We start from the raw sequence: 22,113 nt of genomic DNA, 5'->3' as shown, positions 1-22,113 counted from the left end.
TAGTCAATCCTATTCCGAATATCCGAATTTGGATGTAGAAGAATCCAAGTCAGTTCCTACCAACATTTTGTCCTTCACTTCAAAAGTATCAAATTAATCTTTAAAGATGTCAGAGGTCTTTAAATAATCCAATAGCTGGACGTGGTGGTGTATACCTTTAGCCCCAGCACTCGGGAGGCAGAGGTAAGTGGATCTCTATGAGTTCAAGGACAGCCTGGTCTACATACTGAGTTTCAGGACAGCCAGGGCTACACAATGAGACATTGAATCAATCTATCTATCTCTCTATCAACAAACAAACAAATTAAATAAATAAATAAAATCCAACAAAGAGGAAGACAAGAAAATTATACATAAGCCATAATCACTTGGACTTTCTGTTTAGTTGTTCATATTTAAGTTTTTATCATGTCGTAATTCTATGTGTTAGAGTTTGTTTCACAAAATAAAATATTTGGACCAGTACTTCATGTTCTCTCACATTAAAATGTTCCCACAAAAACCTGTGAGAACAATTATCAAGAGGTAAATTTGCACTTAAAACCTTGGGCACCGCTGTGTTCCTTCACTGCACATGCGTGAACTTAAGGACTTAAAAAACCTTGAAGGAAAAGGAGCTGTGTTACCACCATCTATACAAGAATTCTTAAAACCCCTCACAGTGCAACCTAGGGGCAACTTACCAGATTGAAGAAGCCAGTAAAATATTCGTGTGGTTTGTAAGGAACTTCACTGGAGGCTCTGCAAGCAGTACACAGGACAAAATTCCTCCACCAAAGCAGTGGAGCATAGCACTCAACCAGCTGGACACGGGATTGCTCCACGCCACTGCCGCGGCTCCTGAAAGGACAGTAAAAACGTGCTCTGAGATAGTTGTCCATTTACAACAAAGCTTGAGATAATTGTCCTTTTACAACAAAGCTTCAAGGACCCATCACACCAGAGAAATAAACCAAATTTGTAATTTCTCATGCATTATATTCATGAGTGTGCTAATCATGATCATTTAAACCAGTATTCTTTTTAAGTCAGTGGCTTTATTGTGTGGGGTGGGGTGGGGTGGGTGAATGGGGGTGCGTGTATATGTGGGTAGGTCTGGCGTTGATGTCAGAACAGCTTTCTTCAATCACGTCTCGGTGTTATTTCTGAAACAGGGACTCTCCTGAACCTGAAGCCTGCTCTCCATTTAGACTGACTGGCCAATGAGCCCCTGGATCTGCCTTCTCCAAGCCCCGTGCTAGGGTTAATCGCTGCTGCTTTGCTTGGCTTTTGTTGGGTATGGAGATCCAGAGTGAGCTCTCCATGCTTGTGCACTCTACCCGCTTAGTCATCTGACCCCCAAACAACCCATTTTTCTTTTCTTTTTAAAAAAGGCGGGTGGGGAAGAAAAGTGAGAGACAGCACACTATCTATGTGCATGGCTGACAGTGCACTTGCTTTATGTATGCACACGTAGAGGCTGGGGTTGGCTCGGGGTTTCTTCCCATATTGCTCTCTGTCTTTTAGGGTTTTTTATTTTTTAGGCAGAGCACTCTGTAATTTTGGCTGGCCTGGAACTCTCTATGTACACGAGGTTAGTGTCTAGAGATCCACCTGCCTCATCCTCCTGAATGCTGGAATTAAAGGCATACACCACTATGCCTAGGTCCCTCTTATTTTAGAGACAGGGCCACTCAGTGAATCTGGAGCTCACTGTCTTACTATATTGGCTGGTAAGCAAACTCCTAGGACCTACCTGCCTCCATCCTCCCAGCACTTGGGTTATAGGCACGCACGGCCCCATACCCGGCTTTAATCCCCGGGGGCTGGGGATATGAACTCAGGTCCTCATGCTTGCCCAGCAAATACTTTACCCACTAAAGCCATTTCCCGTCCCCAGAAGTATTTTTAATGACTGATTTTGACATCCTTAAAATACCATCCAAGTTCTTCTTGCCAGTTTCCTAGTAACAGATGGTTAATTTTAAAAGGTTCCCACTTAGCATTTCCCTTCATCCCAAATCTTACTGTAAGCACTCCTAGACAATGTGGCAAAGGAATACAGTATGAAAGGTCGGAGGCCAGTGAGACGGCTCAGCAGGTAAAAGCACTTGTTACCAGTCTGACAAACTAAGTCTGACCCCTAGGACAGACATGGTGGAAGGAGAGAACCAAATCCCACACACTGTCCTCTGACCACCACACAGGCGTGCCCACATACACACACACACACACACACACACACACACACACACACACAGTCGGAGGTTTCTCCGGTCCTGCCTGGCCCTGTGGTTGGTACAAATCTCCCCCTTCTGGGTCCTGCGGCTGCTTGATTCCAAGTAAACACACAGAGGCTTTTATTACTTGTAAACTATATGGCCTATGGGTCAGGCTTCTTGCTAGATAGCTCTTATATTTTAAATTAACCCATTTCTATTAATCTGTGTTTTGCCATGTATTCTGTGGCTTTACCGGTCTGTGGGCATCTTGCTTCTCCTTTGGCAGAGGCTGGCATCTGTCCTGCCTCTGCCTTTCTTCTTCCTGTCTCTCTCCTTAGATTTGCTACCTGCCTCTAAGCTGCCTTCCCATAGGCCAAAGCAGCTTTATTTATCAACCAATCAGAGCAACACATATTAACAGCATACTGAAAGACATCCCACAGCACACAAATAAAGAGTGTAATTAATTTTATTTAAAAGAAAAGTTTGGCCAGTCCAATGGCTCCGTGGGTAGAGGAGCTTGTACAAGGCTGACAGCCTGAGTTCAATGCCCAGAGCCCATGCAAAGGTGGAAGGAGAGAATCAGTCCCACAAGCTGCTCTCTGACCTCCACACGTGCTGCAGTACCCTACCATCACCACCAACAAAGTCTTTTTGGTTTTGTGAAGAAAGGTTTATGACCTTAAGTACTTTAGAAAACGTAAGCGGCTACAGCAAACAAACTAAGCTTTCGACATCTCAGGCTGGAAACAGGAACAAACTCCAAGGTCAGATAACGGGGGAGGGCTAGAGAGCTTGCTCAGTGGCTAAAAGCACACATTGCTCCTAATGGCTCGTCTTGGTTGTTGCCCTGACTATAGCTGGAACCAATTAAAACCCAGGGAGGGCCTACCTGTGAGGGTTTTCTTGTTTGGATCATTTGAAGTGGGTTGATCCACTCTAAATCTGGGCCACACCTGCTGGTGGCAGCCTACATCTAAGGACAGAGAAGAAGGAAGCTTTTGCTTTTTGCCTGCTTGCCTTCAGTCTCACTAGCAAGTTCATCTACCCTGTTGCTTAGGCATTCCTCCGCTGGCATCAGAATCTTTGGGATTCCAAAGTAAGCTGAAGACAGAAACTCCACAGAATCCTCTGGGACTCCAGCACCAGACTGGGACTGCTAAGACATCCAGTTCATGAACTGAACAGCTAGATCCTTGGCCTTTCCACTGGGAGACAGTCATTATTGGACTACCTAGACCACAGCCTGTAAGCCAGTCTAATGAATTCATACATATATGAATATATTAGAGAACACTGATTAATAAATACACTGCTTTTGCATGGTTCCCAGCACCTATATCAAGCAGCTCAGAACAGCCTATAACTCCAGGTCCAGGGCATCTGGCATCCTCCTGTGACCTCTGTAGAGACAGCACTCAAGTGCACAAATACACACACACACACACACACACACACACACACACACACACACACACTTTAAAAAGAAAATCTTTAAAATGACATTTTTAAATTAATGAGAAATATGTATTTTACCATCTAAAAATTAGTCCTAACAAATGACGTATGATTTATAGAAGAAAATAACTGAAGGGAGAAACCTAGTAGAAACTACTCTGAACATCAAGTGATTCTAGACTCGAAGTTCTGAGAACACACTACCATTTCTGTGGGATTTCTTTCAAAATATATAACAAGAATTAATCTAATCTAATCTGCAAAACCCAAGTAGAAGGCTACTCTGAAGAAGAAAAACCTGGCCTTTACCTTTAAAATATCTAGATCAAGGAACAAACACAGTATGCATACACAAGCACATTCGAGCATGCACACACACACACACACACACACACACACACACACACACACACACACACACACTGGCCAATTTGTTTCAAAGTTAATTTCTATTACAGTGACAACTACTGGATATACAAGAACTGATGAAATTTACAGATTGAGGCAGAAAAATGTATTTTTATCACAGTTAAACTTTCTGATTTTTATAACTATATTGTGGTCAGAATATACTATCTTAAATGATTAGAAGTGACTAGACAAAATGCCTCTAATTTATACTTACACAGCCCTAAAAATAATATGCACAAGTAGAAAATTTCAGAGTGGAAAAATAAGAATAACAAAAAATAAACACTTGGTAAATATTAAGTAAGTACTATGTAGGAGGTCCTTAACCAGTTATTCTGGAACTTGATTTATAAATCTAAAATTATCAAAAAGAAAAATGAACTAAAACATAAAAATAGTCCAAACCAGAAAAACAGAAGCAATTTTGAGAAGTACAAAGTGACTATATGAACAACAAAATTATAGCATGGAACCTTTTGTGAAGGAATACTAAATACTGTGTATGTTGTTAAGATATATAAATAGAGTACACAGAAACCAGTGTGCACTAACAAATGATTAATTGTTAGTATGAGAATCCTGGCCTTTATGGAAGATGATCAAGAAAATTTGAGGTTTTAGTTTTTACTTATGTATTTATTAAGACAGTCTCATATATTCCACACTGGCTTCAAACTCATTATCGAGATTAGGATGACTCCTCACACACAGGTATACCCTGGTTAGCACTAGGGGTGAGTTCTCCAAATGGAAACTCTATCTGAATGAGATTCAAAGTGTGAAACCTTGCCATCACTATGAAGATATTCCTCAAGTAACTGATTATTTCTGCTACATTCACATTTAGAGACACTGGCTCAGTGTTATTCTAACAAATGATTAACCTTTACCCTATACTGAGCATTCACTGGCTAATAAGCGGACCTATATACATCCAGACTTCCCTTTACCCCTCAAAACAATACAAATCAAATGTATCAAATGCTTATTCGTTTCTGATCATGCCTAACAAATACCATTTCCCACAACTTCAATTTACTCATTGCACTTAAGACATTCCCATATTCTTGAACTTGTGCACAAGTTATAGCTGCATTTTAAGATTTAATCTTTGAGATTTTAATAAAGAGACCTCAGTAAGGAATGGGCACTCTTAAAATGTTCCTATGACAGAAAAACATATGTGAAATATTTCAATTAAATATTACCATTTAAGCATTAAAATTATGCTACCGTGAGTTTCCCTGACCTAGCATTGTCACAATTTAAACAAGGAGTTAGGAGTACCAGTAGCTCCCTAACTTCTGGACAGGGCCTCAATCTCTTTTGCATTAAATTGCATCATTCATAATATGAAAATATTATATACTCTATAAGGATTTAAAATAAGACAACATACTTTTATGCTGAGTACATGGTAGATACTGCTGGCTGATTTACTTGCTGAATGGATCAATCTGGGAGCAGAGATAAACAGGCTAAAGGAAAGCCTGGGGCTGCTGCTCATTCAATTCTCTATGCCAAAAATGTCATTCCTGTGTTTCTTACTGAAAGGCTGGGGTGGGAATGATGTGCCATGCCAGTGGAAGCAAATCAACAGTCCTTAAATCAATGAACTAGGATGTATTAGACAGAAAAGACTCTGGAAGAGAACAGCTCAGGAGAGGGGAGTACCTCCCTCAGATTGGTCCTTTTTGACCCATTTTCAAAATGATGTCAGCAAAAAAAAACCTTCTCTAGTTCAGACTGCAGAGCCATAGATGTATGTGTGGTATGTGTGTGTATATGCATATGTGTGGGAACACAGGTAGGTGTGTGTGTGTGTGTGTGTGTGAGAGAGAGAGAGAGAGAGAGAGAGAGGGAGGGAGGGAGGGAGGGAGGGAGGGAGGGAGGGAGGGAGGGAGGGAGGGAGGGAGGGAGGGAGAGAGAGAGAGAGAATATGGAGGCTCACAGCTGATACTGGGTACTTTCCTAATTTCTACTCATTTACTTATTGAAGCAGGGTCTCTCTCTGAACCCAGGACTTACTGATTCCAGTTAGTCTTTGCTAGTCAGGTTGCCCCTGGGATTCCCTGACTCTGCCCAAGTACTGGACTTACAGGTGGCCACCACACCCATCTGGCTTTTACATGGGTTCTGGGAATCCAAATCCTTTCTTTATGCTTGTATAGCAAGTGCGCTATGCACTGAGCTATCTCCCTAGCTCCAAATTACTTGATTTCTAATATATATTTAGGAGAGAAAGAGAAAATTCTCTATCCTACCTTAAGATATTTTTAAATATGCTACCAACAGAATTATTTTCCAAAAAATTCTTTGCAAAAGCAGTCACACTGCAGACTAAACTGTATTTCAAGTTCAAGATGGCTGAAGTACAAATAATCTCATATGAACTTTAGTATCAGATACCTCAAGTGAGCTGTGATGGACAACTGGAGGAAGACAGACAGGCAAATGGTGCAACAGCTGAACGAGGCCTGCTACCCGCACAGCCTCCTGGGACTGGAAAGGCACAAGGAAGTGGCTGTGCTGGAAAGAGCAGTGGTCAGCGACATGACGAGTAGCCCCAGTTATATGCCCCGCGGCTACAGTAAGCCCTCTGTAGATCACAGGAAAGCTTGCATTCTCACTCTAACCAGCAAAACCAGGAGCTGCCAAACTTTATATTGATTAGATGTAATATTTTAGACACCATAGTCTATACAGTGTCTGTTCAATCATCCAACTCCAATTTGGCAAAAAGTAGTCATAGGGGATGTGTTATTGAGTGAATATGCTACATTCCAATGAGACTTACTTTTATTAAGAATGAAAGTTAAACATAAAATCCTAATTCACAGCCGGATGGTGGTGGCACATGCCTTTAATCCCAGCACTTGGAAGGCAGAGCCAGACAGATCTCCATGAGTTCGAGGCCAGCCTGGGTTACAGAGTGCGATCCAGGACAGGCACTAAAATTACACAGAGAAACCTTGTCTCAAAAAAACAAACAACAACAAAAAAAAAATCATAATTCACTTCCATGAACTCACTTCAAATCACACCTACAAAATCCCAAATGAATCTTTAGACCCGCCTAAAATGGCTTTGCTGACTTGGTCATCACAGAGCCTGAACCGACTCTTTAGTGTAGGTGAACATGACCTTTCTATCTTGTATTCAATCTAAATTTAGGTCAGTAGTACATACCTATTTTTAAGAACCACTACACTGTAGTTTTCTTTTGTATTTTTAATTTTTTCCAGCAAGTATATATTGTATATTTCCCTCTGTTTTCTTCCTCTCCTCCTCCTGGTAGAACCACTGCACTGTTGATATTTTCACAACAGTTAACATCCAGCTGGCAGGTGGTTGCTATGACATCCAGAAAGGAGCATGGGAATGACCGGCTTTCTCAAAGCTTCCACTTGAGGTGTTAAGTATCATGTGAATACTAACATGTTTTTATTTTGGTCTTTCCCCTACAGTTCCCCTTTTTTTAAAATGAGGGTGTTGGGGAGATAGCTCAGTCAGCATAGTGCTTGCTATGCAAGGATGAGGACCTGAGTTTGATCCCCAGAATTCACTTAAAAAAATAAAAAAAAGCACTGGGTAATAGTGACCTGTGTTGCAGACAGGCAGATCCCTGGCCAGCCAGTCTTTCCGATCAGTGAGTTCCTAAGCAAAAGTGAGACTGTCTCAAAAAAGAGGAAACATCTTGAGAAACCACATCTGATGCTTACCACTGGCTTATACTTACACACACACACACACACACACACACACACACACACACACACACACACCAAAAAAATAAATAAAATAAAATAAAAATTGGTACCATCTTGAAAAACAAAAAGATGGTAACCACATGGCTTGATTGTTTATAGTCTTTTTATAAAACAGATGGCTCTTGGTGAAGAGATATGAGTTATCAGAATCTAGAGAGGTAGTAGCTCTAACAGCAGCTATCACCTATGATGCAGTATTTACTGGATCAAAGTAATGCAACTTGCAATCTAGAAGTCAAATGCCTTTTTCCTCTATACTAACTTGGCAGAAGCAGTTTCACTTTGTTCAACTACCCCAGTCTTCAGGTCTATGGTAACTTTCCTACATTTCAATATGTTCCACAGAGACAATATCATACTGGGCATCTGCACAACATCACACCAGCTTCCTCTACAGATATTATACTGATTGGATCTGATGATTAAGAAATAGCAGTATATGTCTTAACAAGATACATTGTAAGGCATGGGTGGTGATGCAAACCTTTTATCCCAGTTTGTGGAATATTAGTTGAAGATATGTTACATTTGTTGATGCTATGGAACATTTGTTTAATAATACAAAGATGTGTTGCATTCTTTTATGTTGCATTTGTTTAACTCTGTGAAGCTGTGTTACTTTGTCTATCTAAAACACCTGATTGGTATAATAAGGAGCTGAACAGTTAATAGCCAGGCAGGAGAGGGACAGGCAGGGTTGCCAGGCAGAGAGAATAAATAGAAGGAGAAAAAAAGATCAGAGGAGCAAGAAAAGAAGGTGCCAGCCCCAGGGTGAGACACAATAGAAAAAGGAAAGAAAAGATATACAGAAATAGAGAAAGGTAAAAGCCCAGAGGCAAAAGGTAGGTGGGGTAATTTAAGAGAAACTGGATAGAAACAAGCCAAGCTAAGGCCAGGCATTCATAAGAAAGAATAAGCCTCCATATGATTATTGGGGAGCTGGGTGGCAGGTCTACCAAAGAGTAAAAGAGAAAGAAAGAGAGGGAGAGAAAGAAAGGAGGGAAGGAGGGAGGGAGAGAGAGACAGAGACAGAGAGAAAGAAAGAAAGAAAGAAAGAAAGAAAGAAAGAAAGAAAGAAAGAAAGAAAGAAAGAAAGAAAAGAAAAACAAAACCTACATCTCAGCACTGAAGAGAAAGAGGCCGGCCAGCCTGGTGTACATAGGAAGTTCCAGGGCAATCAGGGTTACATAAAGACAGCTGTTTTCTTTTTCTTTTCTTTTTCTTTTTTTTTTTTTTTTTTTTTTTTTTTTTTTTTTTTGTGGTTTTTCCGAGACAGAGTTTCTCTGTGTAGTTTTGGTGCCTGTCCTGGAGCTCACTCTGTAGACCAGGCTAGCCTCAAAATCACAGAGATCCATCTGGCTCTGCTTCCCGAGTGCTGGGATTAAAGGCGTGTGCCACCACCACCACCACCACCACCACCACCACCACCACCACCACCACCACCACCATCACCACCACCACCACCACCACCACCACCACCACCCAGCTGTTTTCATTTTTGAAAAAAAAAAAATGCTGTGGGCACAGCAGAAATATGAAGTAGGAATTCAGCTGATTATGACAAAGCTAACACCTGGAAGAATCAAGGAACTCTTCCAGAGGACTGAGCCAAATCTCAGGGAATATTTGGTGTTATTCAGCTTTTAATATACCAGCTGTTTCCTGCCGTGAACTTCTTGTGCACTCATAACTTCCCCAAGAACTTATAATGGTGTGGGTGGATCATTTCTTGGGACATTAGATATCTGAATAAATCCACATAGACAAGGTTTACTGCCTTCAGGCCCTCAGCTCCTTCCTTAACACTTGAATTGGACGTCTGCCTTCTGCAACTCTCCTCTAGCAAGCATCCATGGACAAGCAAAAATAGCTGGCCAGACCACCCGGGAGGTGCCTGAGGCCCCTGAACTGAGGTGAAGCATTTGGAGGACAGCCCCTAGGCGCATAGACCAGCCGGGAGGCGCCTGAGGCCCTGAACTGAGGTGAAGCATTTGGAGGACAGCCCCTAGGCGCATAGACCAGCCGGGAGGTGCCTGAGGCCCCTGAACTGAGGTGAAGCATTTGGAGGACAGCCCCTAGGCGCATAGACCAGCCGGGAGGTGCCTGAGGCCCCTGAACTGAGGTGAAGCATTTGGAGGACAGCCCCTAGGCGCATAGACCAGCCGGGAGGCGCCTGAGGCCCCTGAACTGAGGTGAAGCATTTGGAGGACAGCCCCTAGGCGCATAGACCAGCCGGGAGGTGCCTGAGGCCCCTGAACTGAGGTGAAGCATTTGGAGGACAGCCCCTAGGCGCATAGACCAGCCGGGAGGCGCCTGAGGCCCCTGAACTGAGGTGAAGCATTTGGAGGACAGCCCCTAGGCGCATAGACCAGCCGGGAGGTGCCTGAGGCCCCTGAACTGAGGTGAAGCATTTGGAGGACAGCCCCTAGGCGCATAGACCAGCCGGGAGGCGCCTGAGGCCCCTGAACTGAGGTGAAGCATTTGGAGGACAGCCCCTAGGCGCATAGACCAGCCGGGAGGCGCCTGAGGCCCTGAACTGAGGTGAAGCATTTGGAGGACAGCCCCTAGGCTCATAGCTTTGCTACTTGTGCAAATCAAGCTCAGACCTCCTCCTCACACAGCCCTGGAGCAACTTCTTAGAACAAGGGGTTTCTGGATACCAGGTGGAATGACATTTCTGGATACCAGGTGGAATGACATTTCTGGATACCAGGTGGAATGACATTTCTGGATACCAGGTGGATTAGGCAGGTTTCCTTGCTCCAAGCAGAGTTTTTACAGATTGTAGGTGGATTGCGTTGGGTCAGGAGACTGGGAAAGGAAGGGATGGGCATGGACGGAGGAACAGAGAATGAAGATGAGGCTGAGAGCTGAGTTAGGACTAGGACAATGAGAGGGCAGGAAGAGAAGGAATAGTGGAGTTGAGTGTGAGAACAGAACTGAAGCTGTGTAGATAGAATTTTGTCTTAGAGGAATAAAGTAGACAGACAAAAAAGCATGGTGTACGTAGATTCATTTCATATGTCTAAGATTAGATTATCAGCTGTTTGTAGATTCTTCCACAGACCTTGGTAGAGAGCTATCAAGGGGGTGGACCCCAATAGTTCCCATTAAAAAACCTACAGACAAACAAACACTGCTACGTGTAGTGAAGCATGCCTTCAATCCCAGCACTTGAGAGGCAGAGGCAGATGGATCTCTGAGTTCGAGGTCAGTCTGGCCTACATAGTGAGTTCCAGGACAGCAGGCTACACAGAGAAACCCTGACTTGGAAAAAAAAAAGAAAAATCAAAACCAAAAAAAAAAAACACACACACACACACACACACAAGACACTTACAAACCAGAATGTAAAGTTAAACTCTACTTCTGGGTTCTTTTATCAGTTAAGCCTCTTGTCAGATGACTGAAAACAAAGTTACTTTAACAGACAGAATTTAATATAAAGAACTAAATTCATACAGAAGTTCAACTAGACAGTTGAAAATACAATATAAAAGTAAATACAATATAACAGAGGTATGAGCTTCAGAAAGCAGTTACTATTCTGGGGGAACAAAGGATAAGCTGAAATTATGAAAACTTAGAAGCATAGAGAAAAGCTCCATAGAGCCCAAACTAGGACCCCTGTGGAGAAGCCACTCTAGCTGGTGTTCAGTCCAGCCCACTCATTATACAAACAGAATGCTGAGTTTAAAGTTCTCACCCCATGCTACCCAGCCCATTATTGGTAGAGTTCAGACACTGCTCTACTGTCTTTATGAGCATGCTCTCTACCATATCACTAACTGATATCTTATGCCTGGTCAAAGATTCTTCCTGTTCACCTAAATAAATAAATATAAAAATAAAAAAGAAGAAGGAACAAGAAGAGGAGGATAAGAAAATATATTCAAGCAATAACTATAACTCTCTAAACTCAGGAGTAAATTAGAGGGGTGTGTGTGTGTGTGTGTGTGTGTGTGTGTGTGTGTGTGTGTGTGTGTATCAATATAGAGCTATACAGATGTATGCACATGTGGAGGCAGAGGTAGAAGCTGGGTATCCCCCTCAAGCTTACTTTTTGAGACAGGTCTCTTAGTGAACCTAAAACTTACCAATTCAGGTAGACTGGCTAGCCAGAAATCCCAACACTGGGATTACCCGTGAGTGCCACAGCACAGAGCTTCTGACCACGGCTTACGAGGGGTGGAACGCAGATCCTCACGCCTGTGTGGCACAAGCACATTCCAGACTGAGGCCAGCCCCAGCCCGTGAACTGTCCTTTCTAACACATCCTTCCTTACTCCACACTAGACAAAGCCTGTTCTAGCTTTTAAAATCATACAGCAAAATGTGCTTCTGAAAATCATGGATGCTTTCTTCTTATCTAGATATTAATTACATGGAGAGATACATTTTGAACATTCACAGGCTGTATATTTATGACTGTTGTCCCTCTCGCATGAATATATAGGCATCCACAAAAACTGCAAGGTATGCTGCTGTCACTCCACCTGTTTATAACACCAAGATTAACAAGTTCTTAATATATTAACCCTTTCATCTCCCACAAACTAGAGGCAGAAACAATGGCAAACTTTATTTCTGTATTTAATTATAAAAACAATGAAGAAATTGCTTTGTGGTGTGGAAATGACAAAAAATCGTGGAGGAGAAAAAACATAATAAATAACAACGTATTGAGACTTATAAATATTGAGAAACCAAGAACATTAAATACGGCCGCAAAGCAAACATGAACAGTGAACAGTAAGAAACTGGAACTAGCAAGATCTGGAGTCAAGAACAAGCTCTATAATTTACTACCCGTGTGCCTTAGGAAGGATGCGTTCTCGCCCTAACTCCACATCTGTCAAATGAGTGCACTACTACAGGAGTACGGAGGGATTAGAATTATCCAGCTGAAATAGTCTTCACGGAGCTGAACTGAGTAACTATTATTACTGTGTGAGAAGGATGGTGCTGCCTTATGAGACACTACTGAAAAAGAAAAGAGCTGAGCTTATGTAGGGCTGTAACAATATCTTTTTGGGGGGATCCTCAATATCTAATATAGTGCCTGAACGAGCACGCTGTTCAGTAACAATTTGGTTTAATGAACGACACATGACTGGAAAGCTAGCAAAATTGTTGTAGACTTCAGACTGAAATAACAGATGTCATGGATAGAAGAAATAATTGCAGATTAAATTTCCAGAAGGCAGGGGATGTAGCTCAGTTGGTGAAGCGCTTGCTTAGCATGCAGCAGGCCAAACAATTGAGCAGGGCGATGCATGCCTGTGACACGGCACTCAGGAGGCAGAGGCAATCGGACCTCAATTCCAAGGCTATCTTCTAGTTCAAAGCTAGCCTAGGCTACATGAAACCTTGGGTGGGGGCTCTTGGAGAAAAGAACCTGGATGTGAACATAGACTTAAATTAATATGTTCAAGGTGGGGTTTTTTGTTTTGTTTTTGTTTTGGGGTGGGGGCTGCTGATCTGTTATTTTTTTGTTTTTTGAGAGAGGGTCTCATTATGCAGCCTAGGTTGGCCTGGAACTCATGAACATCCCTTGTCAACCTCCTGAGTACTAGGACTTCAAACTTTCACCATAGCTCGTGCCACCACAGCCAAATTATTTTAATTTAATTAATTTATTAAGATTTAGGGAAAAAACTAGTGGCATACACCCTAATCCCAGCACTCAGGGGAAGCCCTAAGGCAGTGGTTCTCGGCCTTCCTAATGCTGCGACCCTTTAATACAGTTCCTCATGTTGTGGTGACCCCACCATAGAATTGTTTCATTGCTACTTCATAACTATAATTTTGCTGTTATGAATTGTAATGTAAAGATTTATGGAGACAGAGGTTTGCCTAAGGTGTCGTGGCCCACAAGTTGAAAACCACAACTCTAAGATGAATTCAAAGCTACCCTGAGTCACATAAATCTTTCTCGAAACAAAACAAAAACTTAAAAACAGAAACAAAAAAGGGTCGAGAGGAGACAAGATTTTAAGTATAAAATAAGAAAATAAGATTAAAATTGATGATATAGCCAAAAATGGTGGCACATTCCTTTCTTTAATCCCAGCACTCAGGAGGCAAGAGGTAGGCAGATCTCTGAGTTCTAGACCAGCCTGTTTACAGAATAAGTTCCAGGACAGCCAGGGCTACACAGAGAAACCCTATCTGGAAAAAAAAATTGTACACTACTAACCCAAGTCAAAAACTACAGAAATTAGATGCCAAGACTTAGGAGGAACTAGATCTATTCATGAGACAAATGGAAGTAACTGGGAAAAGATCCAGTTCACATAAATAGGCTGATGCTTTTATGTCTTTGGTTATAAAGCAAAAGTAATCTAGAAAGAGAAGGATGCTACTCTCCTTCCTTGGGTTTAAATAACTACAAGTAAGGAGCTGAAGAGATGGCTCAGTGGTTAAGAACACAGTGTTCTTGCAGAGGACCCAAGTTCAATTCCCAGCACCCATGCTGAGTGTCTCACAGTCCAGTTCTAGGGAATCTAGAGTGCCCCCTCAGACCTCTGGCTTCCCATGGAACCTGCACTCATGCACACATACCCCTACAGACAGACACTCATACACATAATTTAAAACATGGTAAAAATATATCTAAAGAAAAAAAAAAAAAACTACAACCCCAGCCAGACAAATATGAGAGGTAGTTCTCCAACTGTTAGAGAAGAATATTCTTATTGCCACACAAAGAAACAATACAAAAATAACCCAGCAAGGCAATTTCTTTTTAGGAGGCAAGAGAGCACACCAAGCAGGAAATCTGATACATTTTAATCCTCACCCTGGAGTGTAAGACTCTCCACACTGGTGGGGCGCATCCTCAGTCTTTTCCAGTTGGCTGGCTGGAAAACAATTTATGCCAAGGAAAGAGGAAAGGGACCTGCCAGCCTGGGCCATCATATTCTGGGAGCACACAGGCCTCCCTTAACGAAAGTTTTATCAGGTGAGAGAGATTACAGGTTTGCATAGATGTTTTTACAGTGTAGGGCCAGGAAAAGATTCAGATTCCTGGACAGAAAGTTGAACAAGCTGGGGAAGGTGGAAGTGCTGTTGACAGAAAAGCAGTTTCTCACAAAACCTTTTATTCTCCAACCTACACTGGCATTTCATAAAACCTACCCAGAGGTTTTACAAATGATAGGATACAAATTCCGAGCAGTGATGTGTTGGCAGAGATGAAAAATAAAACCAGGCTCTTAAGGAAATACAGGTTTGAAAGGGGAGGAAAGAAGAACCTGCTAGGGACGGATCTCAGCTGGTGGAGTGTTTGTTCAGCATGCATCGTGAATCCCTGGATTTGATAAATAAAACTAGGTGTGCCGACACAAACCTGTAATCCCAGCACTCACTCAGGAGGTGGAGGCAGAAGAACTAGAAACTTAAGGTCATCCTCAGCTCCATAGCAAGTTCAAAGCTAGCCTGGAGTACAGGAGACCCTGTCTCAAGAGAAGTGAGCTGGGGGATGGAGCAAAGAAGTCTCACTGTGTCTTCTCTGTGAGCAACCCTAGGTCCTACAGGAACCCACACTGGCCAGATCCTACAGGAATCCACGCTGGCCAGATCCAGCATACCTTCAGCCTTGAGGGAGTCTGTTGGCTGGTCAGCTGTTGCTTGTTTTTCTCTGCTGGCAGCTGAACCCAAGCAGTAGTGAATGCTAGCCAAGTACTCCACTACCAAGCCACATCCCCAGTCCCAGGTTTGTTATTTTAATCACCAGCTAGAAAATCTCCCTATTAGTGTCTTTGACTCCAGAAACTCTTCTATATTAATTATCCTGAACCAATGGTCTTTTAGACCTGCTATAATTTAGTGGGCTCACTGTTGTTATTAAAATACGAGCCTAAACTCTGCCTCCCTTAACATCACGCTTACTAACTGTTGACACAAGAAGCATGAAGCCTTCTTTGCTTCTCTCCTGGAAATCTTTCCTCATCACCAACTCCCAAATCCCTGTTCACAGACATATCTAATGGCTGCCCCAGAGCCATCTCTGAGCAGGCTGGAGGTCTGCCTGCGGTGTGGGCTGCACACAGCTGTCACGGTGAGTGTGAAATGGAACTTAACATCTGCCAGCCACACACCAAGAGGAGCCTGTCACGTCCTCCTCTGGTGGGAGATGGCCAAGCTGGAAAGATCTATGGTAACAGAATTAAAACCAGTCACGATCCCTGCATCACAAAGTCCGTGGTGTGTTTTCCTTCGTTTGCTGCCAATGTCCAGATGCAGAGCTCGTTTTTATAGCACACTGTTAAGGTGGAGTGTGTGTGTGTGTGTGTGTGTGTGTGTGTGTGTGTGTGTGCGTGCGTGTGCGCGCGCGCGCGCGCGCACACACACTCGCTCTACTAAATGTATTCTAATGATGGTAAGTGTCATTTAAAAATTGCCTGGATTATTTTAATGGCTGGAGAAAAAATACATTGAATAGAAAGTCAATGACTACCCAATAATCTGGTAATGTTACACTCATAAGCTGTTTCAGAGTTTGGAGGTGGGGGGGTGAGACAGGACCTCTTGTTGCCTGGGCTGGCTTTGAACTCATTGTATAGTTCCGGCTAGCCTTAAATTCTTAGGGCCCTGCTGTGGATAGGGGAAGAACTCTGTGCTAACTGCACATACATGAATTATAGGCTTTACTGTACTATGGGTTCTAGAGCTCTGGAGAACTGTTCATTGAGGGCTTGCAAGTGTTATATAGAGTTTGAAACCACCCAGAAAAGACAACCAGATTCAATTCAGATTATAATTGGCCAAATTTATTGAAACTGCTAGCAAGGCCGCAGTCTCTAACCCAAATCAGAGATGCGCCACCCAGAAGCAGGTGAAGGAAGGGCTTCTAAAGGGGAAAACCACAGCACTTCCCTCCTGTGGAATTCACAGCTGCGTGAGGAACGGCCTTACGCCCCTTGCACACAGTAGCAAGTGACGTTACAGAAGTCAGAGCAAGCAGCTAACCATTTCACAACAGTTACACAATTCTAGGGAGGGCTGCTGGGAACTTATCATACAGGAATTTAGGTCAGAGACAAATGGCTAGTAACAGGGGTGCCTAGCACAAAATGGAGTTTTCTGCAGCCATCACAACAGCACCGTCAACTCGTAAAGCATGAATCTACTAAGTGATAATGGAGTTGAACTTCGGATGAGACGCGCACACAACAGGGCTTCAGTTCTAGATTAAGAAAAAGAAATGCTGATCATACAGGCAGAGTACACAAGCTAATCACCGTATCTACAGACAAAAGTCTGGACAAGTGTATTTTAACAAAATGAAAAGAGAAAAAATACATGAGAACCTATAAAAGTATCCTAAGTCATAAGATCCACAAAATTCAAAGAAACGCTTCAGAGTAAACTACAGGGTGGGGTGGGGAGATGGTGCCATTGGTAAAGTGCTTGCCACGTAAGCATGAGGAGCTGAGTTCAGATTCTCTAATGCCCACATAAAGCTGGGGACAGCAATGCACACATCCATAACCTAGCACTTGGTGAGCAGAGAAAGCTCTGCATTCCAGACAACCAGTGAGCTCCAGGTTCAGTGAGAAAAGCTGTCTCCACTAGCATGAACAGGGGAGATACCCATCATCAACTTTCGCCTGCTCATGCATTGGCACCTATATGCATGAATACATACATACTTCATACACACACCAAAAATAAAGGCTAAACTAGTAAAGGATCTAGAGACATACAGATCTACTCTGAGAGACTTAAAAACCTAAAGGAGACAGGTGACTCCTTTAAATTAAATGTAAAAATTAAATTAAAAATGTAAATTACCAAGTAACTTACTTAAAAAATCATCTTGATCTAAACCTATTTTATAAAAACAGCAGAACCTTGGGGTAGTGGTGGGGCATGCCTTTGATCCCAGCACTCTGGAGGCAGAGGCATGCAGATCTCTGTAAGTTCAAGGCCAGCCCAGTTTACAGAGCTAGTTCCAGGACAGCCAGGGCTACAGAAAAAACCTTGTCTCAAAAAAAAAAAAAAAAAAAAATCAAATATGCAAACATCAAAAATAAACATGAATGTAAAAGTTTAGATCACATATTAACAATTCAACTCCCAAATACACTAAAATAATACACAAAGCAAGTAAAGTTTATTCCAAGAATATAATGATTCATAATTTTTCAAATTACATTCATGTGCAGCCTGGCAATGGTAGCGCACGCCTATAATCCCAGCACTTGGGAGGCAGAGGCAGGCGGATTTCTGTGAGTTCTAGGCCAGCCTGGACTACAGAGTGAGTTCCAGGAAAGGCGCAAAGTTATACAGAGAAACCCTGTCTCGGAAAAAAAAAAAAAAAAAAAAAAAAAAAAAAAAAAAAAACATTCATGTAATCGACATTACATTTCCATGTGAAAAACAATATATATAATTATTTACCTCAATAGATTTCTTTTGGGTGTTTTGTTTTGTTTTGAGACAAGGTCTTGCTATGTAGCCCAAGCTCACCTTCAGTCCAGTCCTCCTGTCTGTACCTCCCAAGTACTAGGATTACAGACATTTACCAATCCTGAATCAATAGATTTTTAATAAAAAAAAAAAAAAAAGATAAAATTTGTCACCTTCTCTGGGTGGTAAAGAGGAGCAACCTAGAGACTTAACAAATACAATAAAACTGTCTTACAAGATGCCTCCCAAAAGCCTACGGAAAACATCACATTTCATTAAACATTAGGAGTATCCTCACTAAAAGCAGGAGGAAGGTGGGAACTACAATCAGCATTACTGCTGGTCACTCTGTACCAGGACTGATGTTTCTCATAAGGAGGCTAGAAAAAGAAATGTGGGTTCTTGGCTACAAACAATATGGCAAACTTAAGCTAAAGAGAATTTACTGGAAGAATTTCAGTAACTGCCAAAAGAAATGGAAGGCTGAAGAAAGCAAATAAATACTAGGGACCTGCAAAGGGCTACGCAGAATGGTCTCTGTAAGAGGGCAAGCCCTTCAGTTAGTCACTCTGCCGCCATCCCTGAGTTCCAAGGGCCCTTTGCAATAATTCATCACTGAGATTCAAAGACTTTAGAAGAAATACCCATCTACCACCAGTGGTTGCAGAGCGATTAAGAAGTGTGTGTGGGAGGGTGCAATGGAGCGTAGTGTTCATGGAAAGCAGAGGACATCATCAGTGTCCTACTCTATCACTTTCCACCTTACTCCTTCCCGACATGGTCTCTCTCTGTACCTGAAGCTAAGCTCCAACAATCCTCCTGCCTCTCCCAACCCCCACAGAGCCGAGTTTACAAGCACACGTAGCTATGCACAGCTTTTCACATAGGGACTGGGGATTCGATCTCAAGTCCTCAGGCCTGTGCAGCAAGCTTTCTTACCCGCTAAGCCGTCTCTCCAGCCCCAAATGCTCCCTTTGTAACTAAAAACCGTAATACGGGGCTGGAAATATGGTTCAATGGTTAGGAACACTTACTACTCTCACAGAGGACCTGATTCAGTTTCTAGCACCCTCAATGGATGGCTCAGAAATACCTGTAAAGCTAGCATAACTCCAGCTCCAGGGAACTCTGACCCAGTGGCCTCTGCGGGCACCTGTACTCATGTGCACACACACACACACACAATTAAAAATAAAAATAAATATATTTTTAAGAGAGCATAAATCAGCACTTCTATAATCCTCAGCAGAGACCAACCTTCCTAAAACAATATATAAAGCCTAAAAGTCATAAAGGAGATCTGTCTATAAAAGTATGTCTGTCTATAAAAAAAAATAGATTTAACCATGAAATTTTTAAAACTTCTGCACTAAAAGCTAAAATTTAACAAGAGAAAAAAAAAATAAAACAAAAAGCTTTAGCACTTCCAATAGAATGTCCATGATGCATGAAGAAAATCAACAAAGTAAAACAACAAGCTACATCTCAACAGAACAGGCAAAGATATTAGACATGTACAGGAATTAAACACAAATGACCAATAAACCAAGGGAGCACACACATTAATAATCGGGAAAAATGCAAATGAAAACTCTTTTCTGACTATGAAAATAACAAGAGGTTGAGGACTGACAATGATCACTACTGTTAAGGTGAAAGGGCACTCTAACACACTCCCTGCTTACGTAGGCATTCTCCTGTGAACGCAGTCATTTACTAGTATTAAGAGAAAAGCATGTTTCCCTCCATGTCTATTGGCATTCAATTATCCAAGTGATTCTCAAAATCTGGAGTCTCAAATTTTGGATTTCTATACACCCTGAAATTTAGAGAAGGCATGCACGGGGTGCCACGGTTTGGAGGAAGGGACTACCAAGGGGCAAAGGGGATTTGGAGAAGATGAGAAAAATACGTTATAACGTTATATTTTAATCATGACCATGGTTAATCATGTAACTTTATGATTAAAAAAATAGTGAATATACTTATGTAAATAATATCCTTTAAAAAATGACATTAGAGCCGGGCGGTGGTGGCGCACGCCTTTAATCCCAGCACTCGGGAGGCAGAGCCAGGCGGATCTCTGTGAGTTCGAGGCCAGCCTGGGCTACCAAGTGAGTTCCAGGAAAGGCCCAAAGCTACACAGAGAAACCCTGTCTCGAAAAAAACCAAAAAAAAAAAAAAAAAAAAAAAAAAAAAATGACATTAGAAATGGCTCGGCCTGGGGCTACACTGAGTGGGAGGGCATTTCCCTAACATCACCTCCAGTAACAACAACAAAAGGCCTAGAGTGTTAGCTTACATTTAGCACTTAAAAATGTCAACAGTTTTTAAAGTTTTTACATACTAATTTTAAAATAACGCATTAAATGTTAAAATAATGTGTTCTTTACTAAAATAAGTGTATTTCCCAAAGCCAAAACTACTTCGTGAGAAAAGGCACACTGTTGTGTATTTGGGCAATCTCCTTAGCGTCCAGCTTCAAACAGGCACAGCTGGCTGACCCCATCATTTGTTTCCATCTCTTACGACACTATAAGCCACAGAGCTGCTGGGAAACTTCACTGTACAGTCCTAAAGGCAATGAAGACGTGAAGAACTTCTGACTATCATGAAAATAATGAATTTTTACACCGTGTGACAGGAAAGCACGTGAAAAGTGAACCACACTTCGAGAACATCTGATTTAGTCAATACAAGATACTATCAGATTTCGGATGTGGAGTAGTATAAAAAAAAAAAAAGTAGTTCTTTTTTAATCGGAGAAGCATTAGCCCTTGCAGATGCTCTGTTATTCAAACAATGAGTGGGACTTAGAAACTCTCAAAAAACGTAAAGGAGTCAAGGACTTAGGAAGTCAGTAGTCCATAAGAGGTAAGACAGTCATCCTCAAGCCTTCACACTTCACCTGCTGCACAAGGCAAGGCAGCAGACAGCAGGAAGGCGGTGAAATGCCGCAAAGACAGAGACTCAGAAAAATAATGGAAACGTGGGGTAACTTTAAAAGTAAAGCCAGTGAGAGACAGGAAATCAAACATTGCCCTCTGGTCACATGGTTTATGAAACTCAAGGTTGTGAAAACCCCATCACATCCCCACACGGTTCACACAGATGCTGAACTACGTATGCCAAGAGACTGTTAACCTGTACCACGTCTCTAGTGACTGAGGAAGCGCAAAGCCACCCACTCGTGCGGTTTAACACGCTAGCACGGTGCTAGGTGCCCCCTGGGGCGTTCTGTTCAGGGGTCTGCATCATTTCCCTAAGACGAGGTCAGAGTCGGGTGGTCCGGACCGGGAGGTGAGCCGCCCGGGGTTCAGGAGTCCCAGTCCTGGGCCACCCCGGCACTGACTGCGCGGAACCGGAGCGCATCGGCCCCTTCAACTCACCTGGCCGCTGCCTCAGCGCCATCACCGACACCAGGTAGTGGGCGACGTCAAAAAAGGGGAACATGGATGTGCGGGAGAAGGCCAGGGTCAGATCATCCCACGGGTATTCCATGACGACGACCCACCCCGTCGGCCCCAGCAGCCACGGCTGCCGGTTCCCCTCCCGCGGCAGGGGTGGGGGAGGGGACGGCCGCGCCAGCTCCAGCCCTGCGCGTGCGCTCTGGCGTCCAGGGGGCGGCCGAGGGGCGGGGCCCTGTACGGGGGCGTGGCCGGAGCCGGAACGAGAGGCGGGGCCAGCGAATTATGGGCCTTGGCTGGGGCTTGGCCCTGGTTCTCCTAATAAAGATTTGGCATCTTCTCTGTGTGAGTCGGAGCCAACCGACCCAAGGGGCCACTCTAAGAGTCAAATTTCTTTACTTAAACGGATGCCAGTCGCCTTTCATTAAACAACTACAATGTAACTCACTT

At 42.8% G+C, this 22,113-nt stretch overlaps 1 protein-coding gene across 2 annotated transcripts in view; it reads right to left on the bottom strand.

The window, feature by feature from the left end:
* Positions 1-21,871, bottom strand: part of Tmem38b (transmembrane protein 38B) — a 44,889-nt gene extending 23,018 nt beyond the window's left edge. The window contains exons 1-2 of one of the 2 annotated variants that reach the window (XM_042271190.2): positions 21,646-21,871; positions 684-840 (exon numbers count right to left, since the gene is read on the bottom strand). In XM_042271190.2, coding sequence (XP_042127124.1) covers positions 684-840; positions 21,646-21,757 — 269 coding nt within the window. In that variant the 5' untranslated portion in view covers positions 21,758-21,871. The remainder of the gene's footprint in view (positions 1-683; positions 841-21,645) is intronic. The other variant, XM_006985265.4, reaches the window with a different exon arrangement.
* Positions 21,872-22,113: the final 242 nt, after the last annotated feature.

This window comes from Peromyscus maniculatus, chromosome 2, assembly GCF_049852395.1.
Source record: "Peromyscus maniculatus bairdii isolate BWxNUB_F1_BW_parent chromosome 2, HU_Pman_BW_mat_3.1, whole genome shotgun sequence".
NCBI lineage: Eukaryota > Metazoa > Chordata > Mammalia > Rodentia > Cricetidae > Peromyscus > Peromyscus maniculatus.
This window is presented reverse-complemented; position numbering and strand designations above follow the sequence as displayed.